General features: G+C 51.1%; 2 protein-coding genes across 4 annotated transcripts in view; one reads left to right on the top strand and one right to left on the bottom strand.

The window, feature by feature from the left end:
• Positions 1 to 12747, top strand: part of PSMB7 (proteasome 20S subunit beta 7) — a 52246-nt gene extending 39499 nt beyond the window's left edge. Inside the window, exons 7-8 of the mRNA XM_090274709.1 lie at positions 9822 to 9973; positions 12504 to 12747. Coding sequence (XP_090130835.1) covers positions 9822 to 9973; positions 12504 to 12615 — 264 coding nt within the window. The 3' untranslated portion in view covers positions 12616 to 12747. The remainder of the gene's footprint in view (positions 1 to 9821; positions 9974 to 12503) is intronic.
• Positions 12748 to 14562: 1815 nt separating this feature from the next.
• The window catches only part of NEK6 (NIMA related kinase 6), a 72345-nt gene continuing 67621 nt past the window's right edge, over positions 14563 to 19286 (bottom strand). For all 3 annotated transcript variants that reach the window (XM_090274707.1, XM_090274708.1, XM_090274706.1), the window contains 2 exons: positions 18113 to 18226; positions 14563 to 15484 (listed from right to left, as the gene is read on the bottom strand). In XM_090274707.1, the coding sequence (XP_090130833.1) occupies positions 15374 to 15484; positions 18113 to 18226 (225 nt within the window). In that variant the 3' untranslated portion in view covers positions 14563 to 15373. The remainder of the gene's footprint in view (positions 15485 to 18112; positions 18227 to 19286) is intronic.

Here is a 19286-nt window from a genome sequence, read left to right as displayed (position 1 = left end):
CAACAAATGGCCTGATGGGAAAACTAAGTTAAATGTTATCTTTTTTATTGACATGCAGGGTGGTTAAAAATCAATTTGACTCATTCTGTTTGCTGAGAGGTTTTATGCCTGTATTTTAAGGAAATGGAAACATGTGAATATAGGACCGATACAGTGAATTTGACAAGTGTTTGCTTTGGGATTTGGTGAGTGTACATTCTGTACTAGAGAAATGCAGCAGTATGGTCTTAATTTTGCCAAATATAATAAGCCAGATGAATAATATAATGATAGAGAAGCATTATTTAAGCCATTTATTTGCAGCTTTGAAGAATTTTAGAGGTAAACTACTTTATAAACCCATCTGTGACTTATCAGTCACATCGCAGGACTTGACAGGCATCATTACTCTTTTGGAGACTAATTGTTTGGATGTCCTGTTGTCTTGAGTGAATAGAGCATGGGCTCTGGAGTCAGACAAGACTGTTGGATCCCAGACCTTCGGTTGCTGGCCATGTGCCTTTGAGTTAGTCATTCCCCCTCTCCGAGCCTTGGTTTCCTGGATTTGTAAAATGGGTTAACCTTAGTGGAAGAGTATGTACTTGGCACAGTCCTACACACAGTAAATAACGGGCTTCTTCCTGCCTTCCTCTAGAATATTATTTCTGGTGAAATATAGTAAGTGGAAACGTGCTGCTTAGTACACTTCTTACTGATATGGCAGTGAATTCTGTGTGGAAGATGTGCATGTGAACACAGCGTTTTATGGCATCATTTTGAATTTTATTTGCGGTATAATGGCTACTTTCATAATTGATTTGCTTTGAATTAGGTGTTGAAAAAATAAAATATTGGATTATTCTCAGTTGCCCCTTGCTTTGGTAGTTCTGAAAGAGTTAGACTTGTGATAACTGTGTTTGTGAACATTGGAGAAAGGGGGAGAGTTGGGCCAGGTGAGCATCCCTCACGTTTCCTGCAGTTTCTCCTGTGCAGAGTACTTAGTTTAATCCTCATGGCCATTCTGGTGCAGATGAGGAAATTGGGGAAATTGGGACCGGGACCTGCTGGATGTTCATGCTCTTGAATTATTTGCCTCTCCTCTTCTCCAGCCCCTGTCTCTGTTTCCATGATCAATGTCATGAATATACCTGTCAGCCCCAGAAGTTAATTTATGCCTTTCTGGAAGGCTTCCCCATTCACCCCAAGAACTTCAAGTAACAGAGTGTGTCTGAAGGCTGTGTGTGCCAGGGGTCCCAGGAAAAGGTGATCATCCGGGGGCCTTGTAGAGAAGAATCTGCGTTAGGAGCCCCTCGGGACTGGGGAGGAGCGACTACTTTATTGGGCCTGTAAGAGGACCTCCTCATAATTTCACCTCGCACGTGGCAAGCCCTCCCTTTGAGCTTCTTTTTTTTTTTTTTTTTTTTAACATTCTTCAAGTTCTTGCCTTCATAGTTAACCAGTCCATTATACTTTCTCTACTACGTGCTCTAGAGGCCAGACAGGCATATTTTGAGAGCCCCTGCCACCAATGAAATGCCACTTACAAGTTGGTTCCAGCCTAAGGTTTTTTATTTTTCCAGAAAAACCTCAGTATACTTAAACTGGCTCTACTTTTATCTTGTTCCGTTACGGTGGTACCCTTCAGAGTGCCTACTGCAGAAGCTTACCGGTGTCTAGAGTATATAATTAAGTTCATCCTTGTCTCCCATCAGCCCACCAGAAAAATGGCTGCCGAGAAGTTACATGGACCTTTCTGTGGAGGCTGAATTTGTTCAGTTTGGTCAGGGCTCATGACTGATGCCCGAAGTCCAGGCAACACCCTGTCCCTTCCCTCCACTGCACTCCACCTGCCCCTGCTGGGAACGTTCTGATCACCTGCTCTCCTGTCCCTGCCTTGGGTGGCTTCTCCCCCATTGCTTCCAGGTTGCGGTTTCAAACAGCACAGATCTAACCATACCATTCGCCAGCTGGAGATGCTCATGTCCTCCCACTGGCTGGCGTGAAGGGCCAGGTCTCTGTGTGCCCGTGAGATTCTCTGGTATCAGCCACACTGAACTACCTACCTGACCGCACCCTTCTTCTTCCTATTTTCATGGCTTTTCACCTGCCCTCACTTCTGCCCTGTGGCTTGGCTGTCATTTTACTTGTATGTCAAGATGCTGCCCAGTCTTCGTCACCTCCACCCCATGGGACCTCTGCACACCCACGGTTATATTGTCAGGCCTGCGCCTTAGGAACTCTCACCCTGTTGTAGGGAGCTCATCTGTTTCCTCCCTGGACTGCACTCTTCGTGGGCAGTCTTTGTCTTGGTGTCTGCAGAGTGTCAGTATCGGGGCCTCAGTGAATGCTCACTGCACTAAGCCGGCCTGTACATTTCTTTCAGGGGTTTTGCATCATTGGAAATTGGCTTTGTATCTCCTTGGGTACCCTTCCAGTCCTGGCTAACCCTTCCGAGGCTGCAGAGGCAGGACCATGCAGTGTGGCCCCGCCCTCGCCTTCCCACACACCCGGACTCTGCGGGGCTTTCCATCCCCAGCCTTCGGAGGGCTAGGCTCAGTGTGAACGTGGCTCTTTTCTTCATCTTCGTTGTGTGACCAAGAGGCAAAGCCACCTCATTCCCCGCCTCTGTTGCCAGGTGATAGCCTTTTCAGCATCTCCAGGATTATACCAGCAGAGTTATCCTACTGACTGCATTGTTTTATTGGGGGGGTGGGGTGGATTATTAAGATCTTATTACTACCTGGGGCGGCTTGGTTTTCATTTGGAGGATTGTTGAACATACTTCTCACTTTCTTTAAACCCAGTCTTGTTTTTTTCTCTGATTATATTTGATTCAGTGCAGCCTTGCAAATATATATTTGTATACACATATGCCGTGAATGCTGATTTGTTCTTGTGGAAGGCAATATGTTCCTATCTCTCTTGGTCCTTTTCCCTCTGGAAGCTTAGGTGTTTTTCCTTCTTTTCGCTGCCTCGGAATCCAGCGAACCTCTGGCCCACCACTGATTCTCCAGTGGTGGGAGAGGAGGACATGGGCTTCGGTGATGCCGGGCACTAAGCTGGCACGGATCCCCGACTCTGCCTTACACTCAGCCATGTGCCTTCAGGTCCATCAGCCCACTTTCCAGAGCCTCAGTTTCCTCTGCTGTTCAGGCAGTGACTGTGAGCCTAAGGGCTTGGCTCAGACCCAGGGATGTAGGGGGTGCCCAAGTTAGTTCTCACACATCCTGCCTCTTTCCTTCTGCCCTGGAATTGCTAGCAATCCTGTTTGTAAAATGTCTGTGTCAGGGACATATTTGTCCCCTTATTCCTCCCAGCAGCCCTCAGACAGAGCTACTATCCCCATTCTTCCCATGGGCAGCCTGTGGCTCAGAAAGAGTTAAGTACTGTGTCCGTTAGTGGCCCATGTGGTCGTGCAGCCTCGGACATGTCCCCTCCTGGCCCTGAGCTGTGATCGGTCAGGCTTCCATGTCGCTCTGTGATCCGGGACGGCCAAGTTGGCAGTGACTTGGCAGTTCCTTGAACATGAACACCTCTTCCCATCCCTGCTAAAAACTCCTTAAATCACCCCTGCACTCACAGCAGATTTGCCCTTCATTATTTGCATCACCCAGATCGTGGGTGCCATAAAAAGCTGTCGAGGAAAGAAGTGACAGCACCGTTTAGTCACTGTCACTCCCCACTCAGGCACACCCAGCAGCTGCTGCAGCTGGATTACGCCTGGCAGTTCCCGGGTGCTCACACAGGTAGACTGTGTTTACCCGAACAGCTCAAGCTTTTCAAAAACAAAACTCAGAACCCTTGGCTTCTGTTGCAGAGCCCTGTCTAAAAAACTAAATTTGCCTTTTCCCTGTGAGAGACGTGGCATGGGCCCATCAGGTCTGTCACGCAGTGCAAGAGGCACACTGTGTTGGCGGGGCTGTTTTAAACACTGTTTTGAGCTCTTTAAATTTTATTCAACCATCAGCCACGAGTGGCCCCTTTAGGCGGCATCAATGGCAGCGTCAGAGCCCGAGCATGTCATCAGGCCGCCACAGAGCGCAGTGTTGACCCTCTCCTCTGGGGTATCTAACTGTCTTGCAGTGCTCTGGTTCCCTGGTCCCTAGTTGGGACTGGGGCAGTTTTGGAATTACCCCGTTTTTGGTATTCTGTCTCATAATTAATTTTGTCTTTCAGTTTGGCAAAACCATGAATACATTTGAAGTTGATATAATAATTTTTTTTTTATATATGTCGACATCCATGCCAAGCAGTGTGCTAGCTGCCTGGGACAGGTGCAGTTTTAGTCCCCTTTTTAGAGGCCCGGCTCTCATCGCACCCAGAGCTTTATCTGCTTTGCACAGATCATGGGGGCAGGAGCAGCTTTTACTCTTTCAGATCAGAGTGGCAAAAGAGAATGCAGGTTTTCCAAGGTGAATTTGGACCGCTTCAATTCTTCTTGGGTAAAACCCTTAGTTTTTAGTAAAGGAGCAAACTGTTAGGAACTAAGTATCCTTATAGATGTAATAGCAAGTAGGAAAATGGATGGAAGTCGTGTGAGAGGTCAGCTATGACGCCACCTACATCCTTTGTCGCCTCAGGCAGAAGTAGGAGAGCCGCTGGGGTGATTCCAAAACCGCCCCAGTCCCAGCTAGGGACCAGGGAACCGCTCTGTGGTGGCCCGATGACACGCCGGGGCTCTGACTCTGCCACTGATGCTGCCTAAAGGGGCCACTCGTGGCTGATGGTTGAATAAAATTTAAAGAGCTCAAAAAAGTGTTTAAAACAGTCCTGCCAACGCAATATGCCTCCAGGTGTGACGTGGGAGGGAAGGCAAAGGGGCTCCTCTGCAGGGCTCGGAAGCCGGGAGGGCCCGTTCTTCATGAAAAGGGCTGACTGGTCGGTCCTTCCTTTTCCAGCCCCCGTAACATCAGTGCCTCAGCCGTGTAAATGAAATACATTTTCTGGCATATAATCAATTTTATTTTTTTAAAGAATTAAAAAGTATTTTAGTTACAAATTGATTGCTTCAGATGACTTACCATATATATGTATTTTCACATTCCAAATCTGTATCTAAAATAATATGTTAGGTTTCCAGTCAAATGCACATTTCATGTTTTGCCTATCCCCAGTGTAAGTAAGGCATTGTTCAGAATGCGTAACTGCACAGTTGGATGTAGAAAGTTTATTTAAAGGCTATTAATTTGATTCTGAGCTGTGCAGGGTGCCCATTGGCTGGGGCACCTACCTTGTACTCTGGTGACATCCCCAATCTAAACATCACTTAAGCGAGAAGAGAAATTCGAGTATAGCTGTAGACGAGAGTAATATGGAAAAGTTTCTTTCTGGCACTATTTTGGACCTGCACTGTAGCGGATGCCGAGGTACTCCATCAGTTTGTGAGTGTCTACAAAATGCAACTCTCTAGATAACAGGTTTAAAGTGAAGATTTAATACAGTCTCCATCTCCTATGATGTTGCAGTGACAGTTTAAAACTCATTCTCTAAATCTCAGCAGACTTTATAGCTAGCAGTGGGCCAATATAAAGTTTAATAGCATTACAACACATAAATCATCTTTTAAAGATGCTACTAGTAGCTCCAATATTAAATGCAGACAATCGCCTGTGTTATAAATAATTTATCAAACACCATTTCAGATTAGCTTTCCATGCTGAGTTATTTATTTTAGCCTTTTCTGTACGATTCCTAAGGCACTTTTTGAAAGATCCATTACTGGTCAGTTTAATGAACTTGGGGGTCTGTTTTGTCCCCTCAAGCACTCGGGTACAGCTGTGGTGACCATTACATGGCCGACGCGGACCTCTTTGTGCCTTTTACAAGTGCTGCCCATTTGTCATGTAGCGGTAAATGGAGCCACACATTGGAGCCCAGGGACACATTGTGCAACGCGGTGACGGAGACAAACAGACGGCCCTATAAAGGGCCGCTCGTCACAGCCGACTTGCAGTGCATCACTCTCACTGTGATCTCATCTAAGAAGCAGGGTGGCCCGGGGGACTGATAGTCCCCCTTAGTTTGGTCTTTGTAGCCATAAAGCAGGAAGTGCTCCTTTTATATTCTCTGAACTTTCAGGGAGTGTGCTTTTTGCTTGGATTAATTATAGGAACTCGTCCACGGCACTGGGTGAAGGTTTGTCAGCAGGTTTGTCTGGGCCTCTGCTCCTCCTGGCCTGGGCTTTCAGTACAGGCTGTCTCTGCTTAGAGATAAGTTGTGTCTCTGGGAGCCCTCCGGCTTGCTTAAGTAAGTTACCATTGATTACGTGACAGCTACGTGCCAGACACTATAGTAGGTGCTTTCCATACTTCTAATTCTTGCAGCAGTTTGTGATGAGTCCTAATTTATCATCACTGGATTAGAGAGGAGGAACGTGAACTCAGAGAGGTGAAGTGACTTGCCCAAGGTTGCACAGCAGTAAGTAGGAAACTGGGGGTTCGAACCCAGTCTGTCTGTGCCCACATGTGCCAGATTACCTTGACCCTAGGGTCCCCAGATAATTTTCGACCACCAGGGTCATGGTGATCTTTTGGTTGAGCATCTCAAAAGTAAAAAGAAGCTACCATTAGCCTGGAGGTCCGTTTTTCTGGTAGCCAGGGTGAGTCCTCCTGGTCCATCTACACACTAACCCAAGTTCCCCTGTGATTAGCAATGTCAGTCTGTGAGCAGCTGGCCGGGGAGGATGCCGACCTGGCAGTGGGAGGGCGTCGCACCTGGGCCTGACCAGCTGGGGGTCAGGGGCTCGGCAGGGCCTTGTCAGAGCCCTCTAGCAGCTGTCCCCAGGCAGATGATGCTCAGAGCTTAGGTCACTCTGCATATTTCCAAAAAGGGAGGTGCAGTTTCCCTATGAAGAATGGATCCCAAAGGAGAAAACAATGCATGCATTGTGGGCCAGAGACAAATAAAAATGTGGTGTTTTCCCTACCTCTTCCTTTTAGCTTGTGGTTTTTCTTGATAGTTTTCCTAAATATTTGGTAGCACGTGTTGAAGACAAGGAGTTGTTTGATTGTGAGATTCTACTATAAAGAAAACACAGCATGAATATGCCCAGTAGCACATTTGCATATGTGTCTAGAGCTCTGGGGCTGGAAATGCTGCGGAAAAAGACAGTATTCAATAGAGGAAGCCGTTCCTGGGACATAGTGGGTGTCTGTAAGTATGTATTGAAGACTTTAAGTAATGGGTAGACAGTAGAGCCTTGTTTGTGTTTAGTGACGTAACCTGAATCAGGGCACTGCTGCCCACGGTCCCCGACTTGCCCGCGAGCCCACCGCTGAGACAGGCTGCCTGTGAGCTGACGTGGGGCCGCGCGTCCTGGCCCCGGCCTGAAGGGCCCGTTCTGCTCTCCTGGCAGTGTGACCTTGGGTGAGCCCTCGACTCTCCTGTCTCCGCCACCGTTTCTGACAGCACCAACTTCAGAAGATGCAGGGTGGGGGTAAAAGCAATGACTGTCCACGTGCCTCACTCAGTACTTGGTCAGTAAAATGTGAGGTTCACAACATCTTTGAGTCCTGTGTCTATGAGGAGGGTAGGACTGGGGAGAATAGTAAGAGCCTTGTGAGATTTTTTTTTCCTTAAGGAATTATCTTCGCTAGAACTGGGGAGAAGGAAAGGAATTTAAAAGGTATATGTAGTTCCAGTTCTTAAAAGCCTTTATTTTGCTCTTAAATAACACCACACATGATAACTTTATGAATAAAGTTATATATATTTCAAAAGTGCACATTTTTAAGTTTTATAAGTTCATCTACTGACAGGATATTTGTAAACTAGAGGAAGGTTCACCTCTAATCTCAGTACGGTCAGCATCCTGGTATCTGTGCCCAGTCTAATTGGTTGACATTAGATATACATGCCTGGTATTGTGTGTATATTTCAGTGTCCTCTAAGTCTCCCCCTTCCCTATCCCCAAATATGCAGTAATTTGGGAAATTTAAACTGCAGCCAGCAGGATTTGTGACCTCCACTAGGTACTGTTGACTGGCTCAAGGCACTGGCAGGAGCAATGATGAAGAAAGGAAATAATAAAACAGCAGAGAGGAGAAGGAAGAAGAGAGGGTAGGTCAGGAGCAGGGCACTAAACAGGATGCCCCCAGCACAGGCACGCGTGCATGTCCAGGGTTGTTGAATACGAGAAATGGGTTGGAAGTTGCAAGGAGGTTGCATTTGTTAAGTCAGTTGTTGGCTTTTGCGCTCTGGGTGGTAGATCAGCAGCAGCCATCTCCTTCTCTAAGATGCTTTCTGTGCTTCCACCTTGACTGGTTTCTGGTCAGGCTTTGGCCTCATAGGCTGTTGGGAGTCTCGGGAGAGAATTCCTGAGTGGAGGATCCTGTTTGAATAAGTTCTTACAGGGTTGCATGTGCTCAAGAGAGGAACCAACTTTGTTGGTCCTGCATAGGTGCCAGCCAGCCAGTGAATAAACCTGGTGGAATGAAGATCAGAATAAACCCCTGAGCCGTAGCTGCCCAGTTGCTGAGTATCCCGCTTCCATCAGAGCCTTCTCCATCCTCCTCTGAGTCTGCAGAGGGCGCTCCTGTCACTGGAATGCCACTTTCTGGCTTAGGGCAGGCAAATCTCACAACCTGGAGTCAGAGAATCTGCCCATTGATGATCTCAGGCTGGAATTTGGGGTAGAGAGTCTTATTTCTCACGGGATGCCACTTGGTGGAGCTCTGTAGTTCATCTGGCGTGTTTTATGGACTCTGCTGGCCTGGTAGGTTGGGGAGGGGCTGCAGTACAAGGTAGAGCCCCTTCTTTGGGAGATTGGCTCACTTTTGTCTTAGTTGCATAAAGAGCTTGAACTTGGTGTTCCCTGGGTCCTACCTTGCCTCCTCTGCTGCCTGCCTTCTTTTTCACTGCCCTGAATTTTGGGTGCCTAGTGTGTGACGTGTCCTTCAGTTCTCTCTGAAGCTCGCTGACACAGCCAGTGTTCCCACCGCTCCCTCTCAGTTATTCGCCAGCCCTTATCACATCGCATTGTAGTTCCCTGGGTCCAGTGCCCTCACTGGGCTTCAAGTCCCTACAGGGCAGGGACCTTCGGGCCTCCATCCATCTCTGCAGTGCTAGCTCCTAGCACAGGACCCAGCATGTGGTAGGCCTCCTTGGACAAGAAACAAATTCACTTTTTACCAGTAACTGACTTGCTGCTTAAAGGAGAAGGAGAAAGAGTGACTCAAAGAGATGAATTAGTTCAATGACCGTGTAGGCTCGTTAGTGGTGGAGACGATAGATGCTCTCGGGCAAGAGGTCCCACCCCTGACTCTGAACCATTTTCCCAGAACTGTTGTTGTGTTTTGTTGTTATTTTTCCCTACGATGTTGACTTTCCTCATTATGTTACCGGAAAGCAGGTTCCACCCGTTGCTGGATATTTTCAGTTAGGGGTTAGCAAACTGTAGCCCATGGGCCAGATTCGGCCCACAACCCATTTTTGTTAATAAAGTTTTATTGGCAGATAGCCACACACATGTGTTTACATGTTGTCTGTGGCTGTTCTATGCTATCATGACTGAGTTGAGTAGTTATAACAGAGACTGTATATTCATAAAACCTAAAAATATTTACTACCTGGCCATCTTTAAAAGGAAAGTTTACTGACTTCTGAATAGTTGCTCTCCATCAGCCCATAGCCGTCAGTTTTGTGGTGAGTTTGCCTGGAAGCGGTGTGTGAAGAGGGGGGCCGTGCACGGAGGGTTTGAAAGGCCTGGGCCCGCACTTGCCAGGCGAGGAACCTCTGACAAGTCACTGAGGTGCTTGGATCTATAAAATGGGCATTGAAGACAGTGCCTCCCTCACAGGGGACTGCAAACTGCTGGACATGATGGTTGCCATTCTCTTTCTCAGGAGGAGGAAGCCAAGAACCTGGTGAGGGAGGCCATTGCAGCTGGCATCTTTAATGACTTGGGGTCTGGAAGTAACATTGACCTCTGTGTCATCAGCAAGAGCAAGCTGGATTTTCTCCGCCCGTACTCAGTGCCCAACAAGAAGGGGACCAGGTGAGTGAAGGCGGTCCAGTTCTTCCTGTGTCACCCCGCTTCCGTGGCCACCCTGGACCTCTCTGTGGCATCTAGAGAGTTTTCTTGATTCTCACTCATGTTGAGTAAATCCAGTGTCCCCAAACCAGCCTCACACAACAGACCTTTGAGTCATTATTTGCTTTATGATTCTGGGCTGCTGTCAGGTGTAGAAAAGTGATTTCATTTGTAAAATGTTGATGTGAGAGGTGGCATGAGGCCCAGGGAAGAGTGAGGGGTTCAGGGGAGAGGTTTGAATCACCTGCTGCCCTTTCTCTAGCCTCTCCAAGGAGCCCCTGAATCCTGTGTGACGTTCTGTGAGAAGATGCATTTTTCAGGGCGACCTGCCCACAGCTCTTACTCGGAGTGGTGCAAGGGCCCTAAGCGGTTCAAAACCACTGGATCAGCGTCTCTGAAAGTTAGCCGTGGGGGCCCACTGGTGCTTCCGGCCCTCGAGGGGACTATGCCACTTGGCCGTGGCGTGTGCCGAGCGGGCGCTGCCTCTCAGCGGCGCGGGGGGCAGGCTGGTTTGGCGAACGGACCCCGAAGGTGTCCGCCCTGGGGGCTGGTGTGTGTGCGCCGGGGAGCCGCTCGTTTGCCGTCCCCACGGTCATCCAGCTGCTGTCCGGCCCGCGGCTCCTGACCGCCTCCCGGGACCTGAGCAGCTCACCGCGTGTGCGGCTCCGGAGCCTCTGGGCCACTCGCTTTAACTCCCTTTAACTCCCGCCGCACGCGCTCAGACCCCGGTCCGGAGCCACGCACGGGCGCGGCGAGGACACCGCTCGCTGGCCGGTCCTCGCTGCCTGCGCCCTCAGCGGCGCAGACCTCCGTGTTCTCCGTGGGTCGCACAGCGCCGGGGCAGCGCCAGAGCCCGGCGTGCAGACTTGGGCCAGTCTGCCTCCCCGCCGGAGTTGGCGGCGCGACTCCGGGTGCTCTCTAAGGACCCCGCGGAGGTCCTGCGATCCTTAGCAGGAGGGACGCGTCCTCTCAGGCCCGGGGTCGTGTTGGGGGGAGCAGGCGCCGTGAGCAAGCCCGTGGTGAGGAGTCCAGGAAGGCGAGGTGGCTGCACCCCATCCAGACTGGACAGTGTGCTGGGAGAGGATTCTGGAAGCCACGGTGGAGCCACTGAAAAGTGGGACTTGTGGCGGACACAGAGCCCGTGCTCAGTGCAGGGAGTGCGGCAGCGGCACATCTCACTCCTTGGGACGTAGGTCACACGCGTGTGAAGGCGACTGTAAATGCACACACACAGAAACCAAACGACCCCTTGGCTAGTTATGAGGACTCAGTGAGCGGCAGGTGGCAGTGGGCGCTGTGGAACTTCCCTGTCATCTTCCGTGCGGGCTGATGGGAACCATCTCAGAGGGCACAGCTGGCGTGGGGCCGGCGTCCTGGGCCGAGTCCTGGTGCGGACCTGGCCCTGCACACGCCCGTTGGCCCCTCCGCGGCCGGGCGCGCGGGCCCCTGCTGCTTAGGGTAGCGGCCTCCCCGCGAGCGGCCCCGGGCCGGTGAGGGGCTCCCCCGCGTGCTGTGGTTCAGCTGAGTCGGGCACGCGGGAGCTGCCGAGGGTCCAGTCTTCACAGCAGCAGGGGAGGGGTGGGCGCCACTCCAAACGGGGCAGCTGCAAAGGGGTGCGGAGGGGCGGGAGGGGCCCCAGGAGCAGGCCGGCTGCGGTCGTCAGCGCGGGTTCTGGAATTTATGCAGAGCTCAGTCACGTCGCCCCCTTTCTGCCTCCTGCTCTCAGAGCACAGGAGTCCGTTTGAGGGGACGGGTTTTCTGGGAACACGTGGTCGTGGCGCAGCCAGCCGCGTCCTGTGAGTCCCCGCCAGGTTGACAGGAATAGTGTCCCAGCCGCGACAGACCAGAGGAGCACTTGGCTTTGTGCTGCGTTGGGCCCCCGCGTGACAGCTCACAGTTGGCCTCTGTACCCCGCAGACTGCCCTGTGCTCAGAGAAGCACGGCTCATTCACACCAGGAAAGATGCGGTGGGGTGTGTCCTACGGACAGTTACCTGTCCTTTCCTGGGTCTTGAGAGTGGTCTAAGGTGACGAGCCCAGAGTCTAGCTTTGGGTCGGTTTTATACTGTTGATGCTTCCAAATAATTTTTAAGGGTTTAAGGAAACAGGCCTGCCTTGTTGCTACACAGGAGGATGATGGCAGCCTAATGAAAGGATTTGCCTTTTGCTGCTTACTGAGAGGTGCTTCCAGGAGGTTGAGGCTTGAAGGCAAATGCCCAAATGCTTTCCAGCATCTTCTGGGGCTGGTGAGGTGGGCAAGGGCAGGTGAGTGCCCACCAAATGCCTGGTGATGTATCTGACCTTTCAAGATGAGTCCTGTCTACCAGGTGTCCCTTTTCCATAGCCCTTGAGAGCTGAGGAAAGTGAGCCTTGGGGCAGTTGGATCCCCCTGAGGCCCAGGCCAGGCGGGGTGGCCTCCCCTGAAAGAACACTCATCCCCCTCCGTCGGCCCCTTAGGGAATTTTAACTCTTGGGTGTTATTTCTTTCTCACCAGGCTTGGCCGGTACAGGTGTGATAAAGGGACCACTGCAGTCCTCACTGAAAAAGTCACTAACCTGGAAGTTGAGGTGCTGGAAGAAACAGTCCAAACTATGGACACTTCCTGAATGGTGTCCGTGGATGGCTGGTCACAGCTCTAGAAGACAGGGGACTGTGGAGGGTCCCCTGTAAGACATTCATTTGGCTTGTGTTTGCTGAATGAAACCCAATAAAAAATGAAAACCAAACTGAGTGGCTGAGATATGGGGACTGTGTGGATTTTGTTTGTTATTAAGGCCCATCAGCTTGGCTTTCCCCTAGGACGTTGCTCCCTCTCCGAGTGCCAGGCTGTGCTCAGGTCGGTGTACGAGCAACGTATGTTGCAGGAAGTCAGATTAGGCTACTCTGATTGGTCAGGTGAACATTTATACCCACCCCTTATATTAATTTACCTTCTCTTTCTTTAGGATGGTCCCGGGATTTTCTCTTAATTTTTTTTTTTTTTAAGATTTTATTTTTTAGAGAGGGGAAGAGAGGGAGGGAGAAAGAGAGGAAGAAAAACATCCATGTGTGAGAGATACATCGATCAGTTGCCTCTCGTATGCCCCCAAAAGGGGACCTGGCTCACAACCCAGGCATGTGCCCTGACTGGGACTTGAACCGGTGACCTCTTGGTTTGCAGGCTGGCCCTCAATCCACTGAGCCACAGCAGCCAGGGCTTTTTTTTTTTTTTTTTTTTTTTTTTAGGATGAGTGCAGCATACCCTTCCCCCCCAGCAGCCAACTAGGAAAGAAATAGCCAGACGTGATCAGTTCTAAGTACCAATAGAAAGCAGGTGGGTAGACAGTCTGTGTTGCTGTAGCTGCACCAAACAGGCCGAATTTCTCTTAGGCCAGTTTCACAGAAGTCAGGAACGCTGTGGGGGTTCCTGTTTGTAATTATTAGGATGCACTCCTGTCTCGGGCACCTAGGTCAGGTGAGTGGCAGAAACTGACGCCTCCAGAGGGTCCTAGTAGCAGAACTGTTCTCATGACATGCGGAAAAGGTCGGTCATTATGTCCGATGCTGATGCTGCCGAAGGAGGCACAGGAGGGTCTCAGAACTTGAAGCAGAATATTTGCAAAAAAGTCTGCCTGGAATCCAAAAAACTTTCAGTGGAAAGTGTCTGGTAGGAGACAGGGCCTTGACTCTCCCCCAGGGAGAGCGTGGCTGGGGCCCAGCACCAGGTCTTCCAGAGGGAACCGGCTCCTGGGCCAGCCTCCCCTGTCCAAACGGCCGGGAGTGGGGCGGGGAGAACAGTGGAATTATTTCGGGCAGCAGCTTGGCTGATGATTGTCAAAATTATCTGGGAGCTTTAAAAAATTCCAGGATTACTTAGAATGTCTGGGTCCTGAGAAACTGTGTTTAAAGGTGCCTCAAGGAATCGTGCTGCAGTATAAAGCTGTTTTAAAGTTATCCACGAATCGGACTCATTCACACAAGTAACTCCCATAACCCTATTTTATTTTTCAAACATGGAGAACATACAAAGCAAAGGTTGCGTCTGAAGAAATCTCTCAAACTCGACAGTGTTAATAGTAGAACAGAGTTCACATGTGGAGACGGAGCAGTGGCCCAGCCCAAGTCCTTTATCCCCAGGGAGGCCTGTCAGGCCAGGATGCAAATGGAGCAGATGGAGGGGAGGGTGTGTGCTCTGTCTGGAGGGCTGAACTGTCTCCAAGTCAGTGGAGGGCAACTTAGACCATTTGAGGATTAATTTGAGTATAAAGATAAAATTCAAACTATTTCCTTCAGAGCTTGAGTTTTCCTTTAAGTTCACATTTATAAGTTAGTCTTCACAGTTAATCCTATTTGGGAACAAGAAATAAAGGAACACATTTCTGCTTTCCTACACATAATACAGTCGTACATTAATTCTTGACTTACATGGTCCATGAACTTGAGTTGTGTGAAGGGGTGAGTGGCTACCATTTTTGGATTATCTACAGTGTGCTAGACAACTTGCATATTTTATTATCAAACTCAGCACCCTGAAGGTAGGTATTATTAGTTCCATTTTACAGATGAGGAAACTAAGGCTCAGAGAGGCTAAGAAACTTGCCTGGCGTCGTGGTAGGAAGTTGCAGAACCAGAACTTGTGCAGAGAACAGCCTGCAGGCATGTTTGTTTTTCTGTATCCCACGCTTCCTTCCCACAGAGGAAGGTGCTTTGTACTGATCCTTAAGTGAACTGCCAGCATTCAGGCAGGTGAAGGGCCTGGTAGAGCCGGACTGCATGGAAGACACTCATGCCTTTCAAATACTATTTGTCTCCTGAAGCTCTGTGCCAGGTGCTGGGTTTTCATCCCTATTCATTGACTTATAAACGTAGATAAAAATATGAGGAAAATCTCCACTCTAAGAAATTATGTCCACTTTATCCCTTCACAACAGAGTAAATTAAGCACACAGCTTGATTGAAAAGATTCTGAGAGCTAAACTGAACTTGCTACCAGCCCTTTCCAGAGGCTCACTACGAATCACAGTCTCCCGCAATTCTGTGAGAATCAGCCTTGACCAGTCACTGAGGGAATTACCCTAAAGATTCACATTACGGTCCAGATACAAGGGTGCGTCACCGGCTCACTCACTGAGCCACACACCCTTGGTTGACCCAGCTGAGATTGTCCACAACAGTTGAGAGAAAGAACTTTTGAATTTGACCACCGGTAATGAGAGCAGCGGCCCTCCCCCCAGCTGCTCTGCATCCAGCCTCTGCTGTAAAGCCCAGCCCCCTTAGAGAACCTGCTGAAGCCTCCCAGTTGATCTAGGCTCCCAGGCGGCCACTTTGGAGAGGAGACTCAAGTAAGACAGTGGTGCTGGCGCTGATGAGGCACCCGCGGCCGGTTCAGGTGCGTGAGGTCCACACGTGCATCTGTTTGGCAACCTGGTGCACATATCCGATGTCGGGCCGCTGGTTGGGGTCGGGGTAGATGCACATACTGACCAGTTCTCGCAACTGCAAAGGAGAGGAGGCTTTGTTAGTCTTAAGAAAGCAGCCTAGCTGAGGCTCTGGCAGCACTCTGCTTAACTCACGGGTCACCTCGCGCAGCCCTCAAGGCAACTAGAAGGTGAGGAACAAGGCTAAGCGAGGATGCGGGTGGGTGCCTGGCCTCAGCCCCGGGCAGAGCCAGGACTGATCTGAGGCCTGTCTGTGCTTTGAGACCCTGACAGTGGTCACCTCCAAATAATTTTGAACTTTCACATGTTCACACTATTAGGCAAATCTGTGTGTGTGTCTGCTGTCAGTCACACAGATGCCCACACCAGAGGACAAAACTCCAGGCAAGGGCTTATTGATCATAATAAATGCATTAACATGCAGCAGGGCTGCAGTCTGCCCACCCCCTGGCCTCTTTATTGTGCTCATGAAAGACAGAGCTTTTAATTATACAGACACTGAAGGCTGCGCCCGCCTCGGGGTGGGGGAGGGGCGCCTAAAGCCTCCTATCCGATCCCCTCCCCTCCATAGCCAGAGTGCCAATTATTTTAATGGTAATTAAAATAATGACCTTAAAAAGCTTACATCTTAACTTGCATCACTGGGCTCACTGAAATTTTTTCATTTAAATACCTGCTGCTGGAGGTGCCGACTGGCCCTGCGGGTCAGGGGCCGCAGTGGGAGAGGGCTGGTCCCGAACAAGGGGGCTCATGTGGACTCCGGGCCATGCTCAGGGGGTCTGGGGAGGGCTCAAGGGTCGTGTGGAGGCCCTGGGGCTCCTGTACACAATGCAGGTGTCACCTCTGAGGTATTCGGGCTGCAAACATGGTTCCTCCGGGTCAGGCATTGTGAGCACCCCTCTAACTGCATGCCTTTCTGGGATTCCACTGATTTATAAACACTGGAAGGCCCGGGCCAAGGTTGCCCAGGAAGAGACGATGCTTTTTGGAACCTTACAGTGTTCTGGGGAAGGTAGCGGTGGTTGCATTCCAACAGGTGAGGTACCCAAGGAGACTGGATGAAGGTGAAGTTCATGTGACCCTGATCGACGCTGTGAGTAGACCATGTTTGGCAGTAAGTGCATGTTTGCAAACTTTAGAATTCAAGAGAAACAAAATAAGAGGTGACAGAACTTCAGAAGTGAGGTGTGCTTGGGGACTCGGGCCGAGAAGCCCCTCTTGCTCTCAGACCCATGGCCTAGAAAGGGAAGCCGGGGGCTCCGGGGAGCCAGAGCTCATACTGGTGGAATGACTGCTCAAGGGGGCTGAGGGCTTCACAGGGTCATTCATTGCAGCTTCATATCTGTGGGGCAGACGACGGTTCCCATTTACAGGTGGGAAACGGAAGCACAGGGCAGTGAGGGTTTGCTCCCAAGCTGCATGGCTCCAGGCTTCTTGCTTCTGAATAGTACAGAATTCCAAACTCAAAGGGTGAGAAGAAAAACCAAGTGCAACCATCCACGTGGTAAAGAACTCTTGACTAGTTTTTCTTTTTTGCCAACTTTGACTCCACAGCATAAGGCCTTCCTCTGAGGGTCCCTGGAGAGACTTGGCAGGCCACCAGAGCAAAGCCACACGAGTGCACTGAACAACTCCAGGAATGTGTGCTCCTCACCCTCACCCCGCCCCCCCCCCCCCCCCCGATCTCTGAGAGCCTAAAGCCAGTGAGCTGGGTTCAAATCCTGCCTCCACCACTTGCAAGTTACGCGACCTTGGGCACCTGACGTAACCCCTCTGTGTCTCCGTTTCCTCACTGGTAAAACGCGATGGTGAGAGGGTTCAGCACAGTGGGTCAAAAATATGAGAGGCCATATTGTGAGGCAGTGAGTGGCCTGTGGTCCTGCAGGACAGGCGTAGGGCGGTCTCGGGCTCCACATCCACTAGTGCTGACCTTGGACAGGAATAACAATAACGGACCTGCTAGCATTAACCTCGAACAGAAATAACGACAGTAGTTGACGCTTACTGAGCACTTACCCTGAGCCAGGCCCTGTGCTACATCCGGAGGCTACTTTTGATGAGGACAGGGGCAGTATCAGCCCGGTGCTAGACTGTGCACATCCCATGCATTCCCTTAATCCTTACACTGACCCTGTGAGAGTCTAGGATTATCCCCATTTTACGGGTGAGAAAACTGAGGCTCAGAAAAGTTCAGTGTATCGCTCAAGAACAGTGAAGGGAGTGTGTAAACCTGCCATTTTGTCCTCACATTCTATTCATGAGGGCAAGTACTAGCCCTATTTTCAAGGTCATGGAACAGAGGAAGATGATGCTCACATGGCACCTGACAGCCCCTGAACCTGGTGAGAAATGTTGAAAATAAAAACCTAAGGTGTGACTTAGGTCCATGACAGCAAGGAGACCAGTCAGTTCGCTGTGGTTTCCTGTCATGGGAGCAGAGTGGCAGCCAGCGGTGGTGTGGGGCCAGCCAGGGGTCTAGTTCCCGCTGCTGCCACCACGCGGAGCCCAGACGTGTGTTAGCGCGCCTCACGCTCGCGCCCGGGCTGGGGCCAAACAGACATTGGTGGTGTGGGAACTGTTCAGAAACAATTACCTACTTTTCTCCCATCTGGGTCACTGTCCCAGAAACCCTCCCGCCCCATGAGGCCGCCTGGGGCCCACAGGTCTGGCCCTGGCGGCCCCTCACCTTCTCAGAGTAATGTTCTCCCGGGAGAGGTGGGTAGTCACACTGCTCGATCTTCTGGCAGAGGGAGAAGAGGTTCATTTTATCTCCGTAGAAGGGGCTCTGGAGAGCTGCCATCTGCAGAGAAGGGGGTTGGGGAGAGAGGAGCTTTCAGCCTTGAGGTCCAGATTGGGGTGTGGTCCTCCAGTCCCCACTACAGCCACAATCCTTGTCATATAAGCAAATTAAATGGGACTTTAAAGGCAACGCCCTGAATCCCGGAGGCCAGTTGCACACAGGCCCACGCCTGCCTCACGCCTCGGCTCTCAAGGACCGATCTGGTGGTGCGCAGGTAGCAGATGGCGGCACAGAGGCTCTGCGCGGTAGGACGGGTGCCTGGGCCCGGCGGGTCCTCTCAGTGCATCGTCCTATATTTCCAGGCAGCAAGTTCCAAAAACAGCCATGGGAGGATGTCTGTTGAGGGACTTACTTAAGGCCAAGCATGCTGGGGGGTCGGGGGTGGGGGGCATTTCATTTCTGGCTTTAATGCTGGTGGTCTTCACCAGCCCACTACAGGGCCACTGTCTGAAGGCCCGCCCATTCTGTCTTGGAAGCTGGATGCCCAGACGTCATTAGGGTGGGCAGGCAGGGGGAGGCGGGCCGGCCATCCTGGATGCAGGGGTCTGGGACCCTCTGTGTCACAGAAACTGGGTGCTGGCTGTGTGTCTGGCCTTTGGTCTCCTTGTCCCTAAAACAGGAAGGGGCTCCGCCTGCACCCTGAAGGTGGGTGGCTCCCAGGGCGCTGGGAAGCGAAAGCATGGGGCGGCCCCAGCAGGTTCTTACCCCGTCAGGCCTCCCCCTCCTAGAGAACATCCAGACCCCCCAGTCTGCTGTTCACAGCACGGGGTACACGGGAGCTGGGGGGCAGGCTCCATGAGGCAGTGGTGTGGCAGCCCAGCACGGTGCCCGAGGCCCCATCTGCTGATTAATCCGTAATGGGATTCAAGTGCTTCTTGTCACTCCCGCTCACTATTGTTGCCTGCCACCAAAAGGCGGCCCGACGCCTCCTGCTAATGAAGGGAGGTCAGGTAACTGTGCCTGTCTGTCCGCTTGGCCCTAGTTCCCCTGGCGGAGCTGGGCTGCCGACGCCAGTCTGCACAGATTCCCGCCGAGGGCCCCTGGACTCCGCCGTGACGGG

Source organism: Furipterus horrens, unplaced genomic scaffold, assembly GCF_987537825.1.
Source record: "Furipterus horrens unplaced genomic scaffold, mFurHor1.1.pri manual_scaffold_4, whole genome shotgun sequence".
NCBI lineage: Eukaryota > Metazoa > Chordata > Mammalia > Chiroptera > Furipteridae > Furipterus > Furipterus horrens.
Note: the sequence above shows the minus strand (reverse complement) of the source record. Positions and strands in the feature narration are given on the sequence as shown.